This window comes from Poecilia latipinna, unplaced genomic scaffold (genome assembly GCF_001443285.1).
Source record: "Poecilia latipinna isolate Pla-1442-1.1 unplaced genomic scaffold, P_latipinna-1.0 Scaffold187, whole genome shotgun sequence".
NCBI lineage: Eukaryota > Metazoa > Chordata > Actinopteri > Cyprinodontiformes > Poeciliidae > Poecilia > Poecilia latipinna.
This window is the reverse complement of record NW_015112803.1, coordinates 234,649-245,030: the sequence shown is the minus strand read 5'-3', so window position 1 is coordinate 245,030 and position 10,382 is coordinate 234,649. Positions and strand designations below refer to the sequence as shown.

Here is a 10,382-nt window from a genome sequence, read left to right as displayed (position 1 = left end):
ACAGACTTCATTTAGCAGAACAGTCTCTGTAAGGGTCAAGGTTAAGAACATAATTTTAAAAGTGCTTGGTATTTTTTTTTTCCCATAATCACAAGAACAATTTAAATGCTCAGGAGCTTTTGCTCTGAACTGTATTCTAGCAGATAACATCAAGTTGAGTTCAATGCATCACATTTTCACACTGCCACTGCAGTGAGCAGAAGACTTGGTCTCTAAATTACAGACATCTAACTGACTTCCAGACAGCACTTAAAAAAAAAAAAAAGCTGGGAGCTGTGGAAGAACTGCGCTACAGCAGCCAGAGCAAAAAGTGAATTTACACCATGACCTGGAGACATGCAGATGGAGGCTTGAGCATGAGATAAACTGGGAGGATTAAAATACTGGATTTTTCCACCATTTTCTTTTTTTTTTTTTTATTGTGGCAGGAAACGCCTGCAGCTTCTCTGCAGCAGTGATTGGGAAGCCCCAGTCAATATGAAACAAGTGTTGCAAAAATTCATCTTCACTCATGAGGGAAATTGTATGACAGCTGGAAAAAAAAAAAAAAAGCAGGAAAGACTTGAGCTGATCCGGTCCAATGATGACAGTACTTCCGACAGCAAAACAGATGGAAAAAAACACACCCATCTTACAGCGCTTAGAAAAGAACATGTTCGAAGACATTTAGACAACAAAAGTTTCACTTTATTTCAGTTTAATGGACAGATCTTTACAGACATAAACAGTAACTGGTGAAAGAATCTAATTCTTTATTCTTGCACGATTCAAATCAGGATATAGAATGATATCTATGAGAGAAGAGCAAAGTAAATTTATTCATTCTTGTTTTCTAATCCCACTATCTATTCACCTACTTAAAATAAATATGTAAAGAGTGCAATAAAACTCTCACAGAGAGGTTCAGAGAAAGTGTTTCTTTTATACAGCATCAAAACCTGCTTCCCAAAACCACTTAAGTTAAAATTTTATATAAATACGTCTGATATGAATTTATTTCAGGCCTCACACATAATTTTAGTGACAAAACTTTTGTCACGTAATTAAGAACGTAAAAAAATGGTTGACAGCCTATTTGAGCATTTTATTCTGCTAAAGGTTAAACTATGAGCATTTTCTTCTTTTCTTCAGCTCAATGTAAGTAGCTGAATGCAGGGACATTCACTTCTATGCAGATGATACGATTATTTATGAGACTCAGTCTCAAAAAGAATTGGTAAACTCTCTGTAATATTTATCTAACCTTTTTTAAAGGTTTTGAACAAATTTATCAGGTGATCTTTACAGTTCAAAAGACTAAATATATGTTTTCCACACACCTGGAAAGTGCAAACGCAGTTAAGACGTGTCTCACCGGGGGAGGGTTACATTTCCTGGCTTGATAATCACCTTTTATTCCTCACATATTTTTATGTAAACAAATTTGATTGCAAGAAGAGTCAACAAAGTGGATTTTTGTATTTGTATTTCTTTTAAATGAATGATTGTGGTTATTGGGATCATTTTAGAGGTGAATATATAGACTGGTGGGCTACAAATACATTCCACATTGGCATTAATAAAGTTGAAAATCCTATAAAAACTAAACCAAAGCTGGATTTTTATTATTTTTAAAAACTTATTTTAACCCCCAAAAATGGTTAGTCCAGAGCAAATTATTTTCTTCAGTTGACATCAAAGTTGAAGAAAAATGCTGGATTTTTCTTAAAAATGTTGGATTCTGTATAAAGTACTGTTCTGTATTTCAGCTGCAAAAGCAAGGATTCAACCAATCAATTCTGTTCAAACTTAATTCCAGTGTAAATAACTCCCAGTCTTTGAAAATATTGTTGTTGTTTTTTTGTTATACTTAACCCAAATTGCCTTTCCAGAACAAATTCAACTTAGATTCATCACCACCCTCACTTAACTTTTTAAACAATTAAAAAAAACCCAGCTTGAATAAAACAGTGTCACTGTTTTAATTTATCTTTTTAAAATACTTATTCATGTTTATTTCTTTTCAGTGCTTTATCAGTGCTTTTATTTGCCATTTGTCTGTCAGGAGAGATACTGTATCTCATTGAACAATAAGGCACATTCCTGGTTAAATAAAGTAAAGCAGGGTACACAAACACATCACATTTGACCTTCTACCTACCAGAGCCTCTTTTCAGCAAAGCTCTGGTTTCAGTTCTGATGCTGAAAACCGAGGAATCAAAACTGCTGTGTTTTTGTTCTTCCTCTCTCATATTTAGAGAATTAGGCTGTAAAAGCCTCCATTTTGGGGCTTTAGTGAGAGCCAGCTGCTAAATCAGTCGTTCGTCTTTGTTGAATGTTGTTTCGGTTTGGTCGCTACCGAATATAAATTAGTTTGACAATTATTTCTTCTTGATTGTACCAGAGATTAGTTCTCATTGATATTTTAATTATTTTTAGTTGAAGTGAAGTGAATAAATAGAAATCTCGTGATTTTTACTATTGATATGTAATGGAGCTCACTGAGTTGAACAAGTGTTCATCCTTCAGGCTTGTTTTAACAGATTGCAAGACAATAATACTGGTTAAATGGGTCCAGCATCATGGTAGTAAACTATTTCCTTCCTGTTTCTGTTCATAATTGTTATTTTCATGCATCCTTAATTCAGTTGAATAAATCAAGTGCTCCTAAAAAAAAAATGCACCACTAATGAGGAGATGAATATAACCGGCTAGATATGATAAGGAGTTGATGAACCCTGTTTCCTGCTTTCTTGAAACAAACACTCAGGCGTTCTCACAGTTAATTAACTTCAGCAACAACGGAGCGTTTCATGAGTCTCATCTCTCTGAGAGTGCAGTCTCTCGGTATTTCTTGTTTTTGTTTTTTTTTTTTGCCTGGTTGCTGGCTCTCAGCTGAGTTCCTCATATATGCGCGGCCTCTCGTTTCTTTTGCCTCCTGCGCCTACACAGCAGAACAACCAGCAGAATCAGCAGCAGGAGGCCCAGCCCCCCGCCGATGAGGCCTGCGGCCAGGGGCAGGCTGTTGCTAGCCGGGTTGTACTCCCCACAGGACGGGCTGCTTTCCCCTGCGTCGTTTACAGCCACCACACAGACCTCTGCTTTGTGGTCTATCTGCTTCAACGTTGTGCTCCTTTGCTCCTTCTTCACTACCTGCTTCTCCCCACCTTTAACCGTCACAAAATAAGATGTGACGTAAGAAGATGGCGCACACCAGTGAACCACAACTGCCGAGCCGTTCCAGGTCACTGATCTCAGAGAGGGACTTAATGGATGGTCCTCGGGCAAAGAAAAACCCGGACACGAGCAGCCATGAGAGGCAGCGAGGTCCTCGCAGGGGGTCTGGTTCTCTCTGCAGGAGTGGTAGTCGCACCATGGGACGGTTCCAGTACTTGTAGTCATAGTAGGAGTGGATGTCTCATCCAATCTGTCGTAGTCTTCTACGGGAATGACGGGATTTCTGGGAGGCACTCCGGTGCCTGCAGAGGACAGCGTAGAGAAACCCCTGATGGAAAGCAGGCACACGATCACGAGGGGAAAGGGACGTTGCGTCATGGCGGGCGATGAGCTGGAAATAATAAAAAAGCAGAACTTCATGAGCAGAGTAGGCTAGTAATGTGTTATGCGTAGTACTTTGAGGAGTACTATTACTACACTGTACTTTTTATTTTTACTTAAGAGATTTTATTACAAAGTATTGCTACTCTTGAGTAATATTTCTGGATGCTCTACCCACTGTGAGTCACTTCACTGAATCACTAACAAGCTTGTTTTAACCAAAAATCATCACATAAACTTACACACACACACACACACCTGCAGTCTTTGTTGACGTTTCATCAGCGTCATTTTGAAAGAAATTGATTTGGATAAATGTTCCTCTTGCCTCATTTTGTAATTATGTTATTTGTATGAATTCTTATATTTTCGGTCTTTAAAATACCCAAAATGTCCACATAACTTTATACTTTGGTCCATCTGATGTCATTTTTAAATATTAAATGATTGATCAGTTACTCAGTACTTGAGTAGGCTTTTTACTAAATACTCTTTTACTCTTACTTCAGTAAAAACATTTTGCAGATGGCTACTTAAATTTTACTTGAGTAGAATATGTTGAATAAGTGTTGCTGTTGCTTGAGTACAATTTGGGTACGAGTGGGGCCACATAAGCTGCTTTTTGTATATGAAACTAACTTTATCAGCTTCTTTGGGTTTACAGCTACGTATGGAGTGTCTTGTAAAAGTCTGCATTTCTCTTGAATTTTCACATTTTATCACATTAAAACTACAAACATTTATATATTTTATTTGGATTTTAACAGACCAGCAGAAACTTCAACATATTATAGACAGAAGAAGAAACTCTGAAAAGTCCCCTTTATGATAACTCTCCTAAATAAAATCACATTTACATTGTGATGTAATATGGTTAATTAATATCGGAGAATATCTGAGTCATCAAATGAAATGGGAAAGTGTATGGCACAACTACAAACCCATCAAGCCATGAATGTCCACTATAAAAGGAGAGTATTTGTCAGGTTGCCATAGTAACTACTGAGCTTTACCTATTTTGAACAACATAATTGGCACATATCAGTTTCTACATGAGCAAAGGTGGTAGAGACGTGCACCAGAATACTTGCAGCTATAACTATGCCACACTTTTCAGACTTTTGTCTCAATAAAAGTTAGCAAAAACGAACTTCTTCAAAATTTCAATCCTGCACTGTTTTATGTTTATCGCCTAAAATCATGGATCACAAGAAAAAAAACTTGTCAGTTGTGGATATCAGTGACACAACGTTATTAAAATCTTGATTAAATACATTGAGGTTTGTCGTTGAAATGTAGCAGAATGTGAATAAGTGAAACGGGTATCAATGCCGTACTTTCTGTAACTTAGGTTTTGTATATCTTGAATGAAAGAGCCTGACAGAGAACAAACTGTCCTCTTACCGTTCACTGATTCATCATATTTTCTAAATTATATGACATTCAACTGAACAACTGTAACAAATTAAACTAGTAATTTAACACAGGCTCATATTATTCAACCAAATCCCAGCTGGGAGCACAAAGCCATTTCACAAAGTAAAACCACAACGCTTTGGCAAAAACACGCAGCAAAACGAGGACACTTAATTTGCAAACCTTGTTACACGTTCCCTTGGTGATTTATAGAGTTGTTTACAGAACGCTTTGAAAAAAAATCCTCATTTGTAAAGATTTGGAGGTGCTTCAGACTAAATCAGCATTCCAGGCGGCATTGCACAACTGGCCCCAGAAGCCTGCACGCCCAGGCAGAGAGCACAGTCTGGTCAGCTGGATCTGATTACAGGAAAAAGTTTACACAAAGCGTGTACCTAAAATGTTATCTGAGATGGGCTTTAGTGGAGGAATAAGGTCCCAGGTTGCTCTGAGCGTCCTCCGATTTAACTCCTCTGAATACCAGCTCACTGCCTTGTTTTTGTTGCAGATAAAAGCCCATTCGCTCATCCAAAGCATTCCATCCATGCAAGCCAGAAGAAGAAGACGTGAACGTACCTGTTGCTTCGGATTGCAGCGTTGATCAGAATGCGAGTTGAGCTTCTCTGTGTGCTGCGCCTCACTTGCTCCCTCTCCTCCTCTCACTGCCCTCTTTATGTTTCCCTCCTGCCCAACAATCACCTCCTTCTTTCTGCCTGCCTCCCCCCTTGCACCCTGTTATTCCCGATCCTGCAACTGCAGCTCCGCCTCCCTGCCTGCCTGCTAAACAGATTTGCTTTGTCACTGAGTGACGTGCATGCTTGGTAGTGATTTAACCACAAACTGATGTTAGTCAGATCATCCGCTATTGCAGCCAGGTTAGGTGACCCACAGAAAATCTGCTTGCATTCTTTAACCGTCTGCACATTATTCAGAGCGTGTCTACCTTCTCCTTTTTTGGAGCGGATGATTGAATGGATTCTGAGGAATCCCCACAGCAGGGCCTTGATTCATTGAGGCAAGTAGGGCAGAGGTTTTCCACCTGACTGGGCCTAAATGAAAAGAATGACCTGCAAAGTTGAAAAAAAGAGCAATGTAACAGTATTTTATTAAATCAGCCTTTATAGACTCATAATTAATTTATTAAAAGAAGTCTTTTGCTACAGGTGGATAATCTGTATCCTTACAGTGTTCAGATAAATAAGGGGTGTCAAGCTCATTTTCATTTTGGGCCAAATCCAGATTATGAATGCTCTTAAAGGGCCGGTTGTGCCAGGATGTATTTAATAAAACCTGTTCAGAAACTGTTAAAATATCAATGAATTCTTAAGATTAAATAATATTATTGAACATCTTTCATATTTAGAAAATATGATGAATCAGTGAACGGTAAGAGAACCGTTTGTTCTCTGTCAGGCTCTTTCATTCAAGATACACAAAACCTGAGGTTACAGAAAGCACAGCGTTGATCCCTCCAGGATTTCCTGATTCTTTTTGCAATAAAAATCAAAGGTTTGTGGTACTGATTTGGAAATTTGAGCTTGTTTATGACGGCGAATGCGAGTTTTATTACTCGCTGTATAGATAGAGGGCTGTAATCTGACAGCACAAAAGCTTTTGACAGTTTTGGAGAAAAAATCTGCAATAAACTCCCAACAAACAAGTACGAAGATTTGTTGATTTTGCGTGAATTTCCATGATGATTCTCAAGAAACTGGAGGGACTGACTGATATAATTTGGCAGTGAACAGATAAAAAATTATTTGATTGATAACATAATATTTAAACACACAGTGTCTAGCCTAGAATCTAGAGGGCCACATAAAAAGCTACGGCGGGCCGGATTTGGCCTTGAGTTTGACAAATGTGAGATAAATGACGGTTCTTTGAAAGCCTCCTTTATCCCCATTTCAGCTGTTTCTTTGCTCTGACTCATTATGAGCAGCATAAATCTGATTTACATGAATGGCTTCTACTGTTGTCTTTCCTATTTTGTAACCCAGAGATGTAATCTGTGCCACATCATAGTTATTTCACAAGCAAACAGGAAGTCATAGATAGATAAATTCAATTTCTTTAACACCCAAGAATCAACTTGAAAAAGTAAAAAGTGCTTTAAAATGCTGTTTACTCCTGTTAAATTTCATGTTACTACCACAAACCTGGGTGTTTTTGGGTTTACACCAGCATGGTGATCCGTAGCTTAATTTTGTTTTAGCTCCTGTTAATCTCATATTTACCAACTCTGGTCTGCTTGTGTCCCTGTACACAGAAAGCAGTCACACTCCATGATACTGCCACCACCGTGCTCCGTCATTGTGACGACGTACTCAGACTCAGTTTTGCATCCAACCTTGAGTTACAAAGGTTTGTTTCCTACATGACTGTGGGAAACTACAAATAAAACCTCTTGTGGATTAATTAAAGTCTAATGTCTAACAACTATTAGACATTAGACATTAAAATGTCTAATGTCTAATAGTTGTTCTGGTGACAGATTCTCCCACCCGAGTTGCCATGTCCTTTAAACTGCTTCTCTTATAAAAACTGTTCAGACTCTTCTTTATCTCCGGTCTGATTTCCACTGATGAAACCTCAAAGGCCTTCGCAGCTATTGTTATACTTGGACTAAATTACAAACAAATGGAGTTTTTCTATGAATTAGACACAAAATACTGAGTTTTGTTATTGACCTAATACTTATTTTACAAATAAATTCTCTAAGAATCCTAGATGAGTCCCTGGATTTTTTTTCTCTCATTTTTCTTGTTTTTTAAAACCAGTTTGAAATAATTGAATGTTGTCTCTTAAAGCTGAAGTGTACCATGAAAATTACGTACCTCTCTCATCTGTCTACGTAGGAGAACTTGAACTTGCATAATCAGTGTCTGACTAAATGCTTTTTTTGCCCCGTTGTATTATTAAAAAAAAATCTAAACTTTATTTTATTTTTACTTCACAATTATGCACCAGTTTCTATTTGGTGTAATACGCAAAATTTCGGACAAATTATTTTGCGGTTTGTGGTTGTAAAATGACAAAATGGCAAGAAGTTTCAGGACTGTGCATACTTTCGCAAGACAATTGAATATTCCAGGAAGACAGGAAGTCATAGATTACGAATTAAAATGTTTAGACACTCTGATCAGCTTAAGATGAAAGAATGCTTCAGGGTTGTTGTAAATATCTAAACCAGGCGAACTGAAGCATAATTCCTAGGAGAGTAATCACGGATATTTTTAACTCTTCCTGAGAAGACAAAGCTGAACAAGATGTGCTCCTGATATAGGTTAAAGGTTAATCTATATCAGGGAAAGAAATGGCTATGGGATGTTTTATCATTATTATTATCATTTGAAAGATGAATATATGAATCGACTTAAAGTGTCACTTTTTTTCTTGTCACTCTTCAAAAACCAACTTACTTGAATATGTTTTCCCTTATTTACATTGTGGTCGTGTTTATTAGCTTTTCCTCCAGTCCGTCTCTGTATAGGTGAGCAGAAAGAGAGAGGAGAGTGTTGGTGTGTAAGTGCGGACAGGAGGCATACGTTTACATCCAGGACATGTGTGGGTATGTGTTTGTTGTGCAATATGGATTGTGTTTATCCAGTGGTTGTACCTGCGTTTAATACGTTGGCTGCATACGCGGCCATTAAATCACTCAGCTTACGTTTGCAGCAGCTTTTAATGGAGTGAGTCAGATGTGGGTTTGTGAAAACCATTCCTTCCACAATACGTCTATAAAATCCACCAGGAACAAATGTTTATAACCTTGAGGAAAACAATATAGTGCAAATGGGAGTGCTGGCAATTTAAGGAAAGTGGAAATAGGATCAGAGTGGTGAAGGGTATTTCTTTGGAAATGACACAAATTACTGTATATTTGTGGGACGTGTGGTTGCGCAACATGTTGCTTCTGTTCAACACAAACCAGCTACATCAGTTTTTCCCCGCTGAACATCTGGCCGTCTGGGATTGGGAGACTGCTTACTCCGTCAGGAATGACTCCGTCAGGAATACTTTATTTTAAGTTCTGAAATGGATGCAATCCAAAATTGGAACTACGAGGCCCAATCATGGAAAAACCAAAGGAAATTCAGGAGAAATTATGCGTTTGACGTTAACCCTGCAAATTTATGCATTTAAATCTGTGATCAGCGTTTGCCTCACATGGTCTAATAAAATCCTTTTGGTGCTTTTATTTATTGGCCAAATGGGAAAAGGCGATTGTTATGAATTGCCCCCCTCGGCAATGTTTTTATGAGATACAGCCTTCTTCCAGCTAAATACAAAGAATCAAGGCCCTGATTCAGGATAATGATGTAATAAGCTCACTAATGCACGACACTTAATGGACATTATGTTCTACTGCTTTGCTTCACAACAAGACTTTGTTTGAAATAAAGCAATAACCGAAGGCATGAAATTAAAATACAAGAGAGGATCAGTGCTCTCCGCTTCCACAGAGCCAATAGTAATGTGAAATATGACAACAGCAAGATTTCCTAACGCTGATTATGAAATGCTCAAAAGAACCTCCACAAAAAGCTTTGCAGAAACGTTGCATCATCTCTAAATATACAACAGTGCCATGGAAAAGTATTTTGTGAAGTGCCTGATTTTGCCTTCTGAACTGCTGCAACCTGTCTTTGCATAGACTCGGCAACATGTTGAAAACGATTCTAGTGCCCTGCTGTTGTTGCACATTTATTGGTTGTAAATCCGTGATGCAAATCTCTAATTTTACCACATGCCGAAGATGTTCTACTAGATTGACATCTGGAAGCTGTGGAGGCCGTCGAAGTGCAGAGAACTCATGGTCCTGTTCAAGAAACCAGCTTGAGCTTGTATTATCCTTCTGAAAGGAATGGACAGGGTCAGCAGAAATGTTGAGGCAGGCAGCAGAGTTTCATTCTCAGTTGGTCACCTACACCATTACGGCTCCGTTGATTCAAGCAGGATGAATTCCTGTTTTTATGCCAAATTCAGATTCTACCAGCTGAAACTGACACATCAGACCAGGTGATGTTTCCCAGTTCTGTGTGACTTACAGCCTCCGTTTCCTGTTGTCAGCTGGCAGGAGTGACGCTTCCACTGTCCGTTTTGTTCCCAGAGATGGTAGTCTGCATACCCTTTATTACAAGTCACCATTTGAGCGGCGTTGCCGTCGTCTATCTGTTCTCCTTTTACGTCTGAAAGATATTTTGTTCGCACAGCTGCTGCGCTCTGGTTTGTTTTCTTTTCTTTTGGAACATTTTCTCTAAAATGGCTGAACGTCTACAGTTTCTGGAATACTGAAAGCAGCCCATGCGGCATCAGTAACTGTGCATTCAGACCCCATATAGAGAATTAGTGTAGACATGTACAAAAAATAAAAACAACAAAAATCATTTTTGAGAACACAATTTCTTTAAATATATCAATAGATA

At 38.3% G+C, this 10,382-nt stretch overlaps 1 protein-coding gene across 1 annotated transcript; it reads right to left on the bottom strand.

Moving 5' to 3' along the window:
• Window positions 1–671: 671 nt before the first annotated feature.
• On the bottom strand, window positions 672–5,665 carry LOC106946336 (LRRN4 C-terminal-like protein). The gene is made up of 2 exons (XM_015030606.1): window positions 5,530–5,665; window positions 672–3,547 (listed from the first exon to the last, which is right to left on the bottom strand). Exon 2 carries the CDS (start codon window positions 3,532–3,534, stop codon window positions 2,884–2,886), a length of 651 nt encoding a protein of 216 aa, XP_014886092.1. The 5' UTR covers window positions 3,535–3,547; window positions 5,530–5,665; the 3' UTR covers window positions 672–2,883.
• Window positions 5,666–10,382: the final 4,717 nt, after the last annotated feature.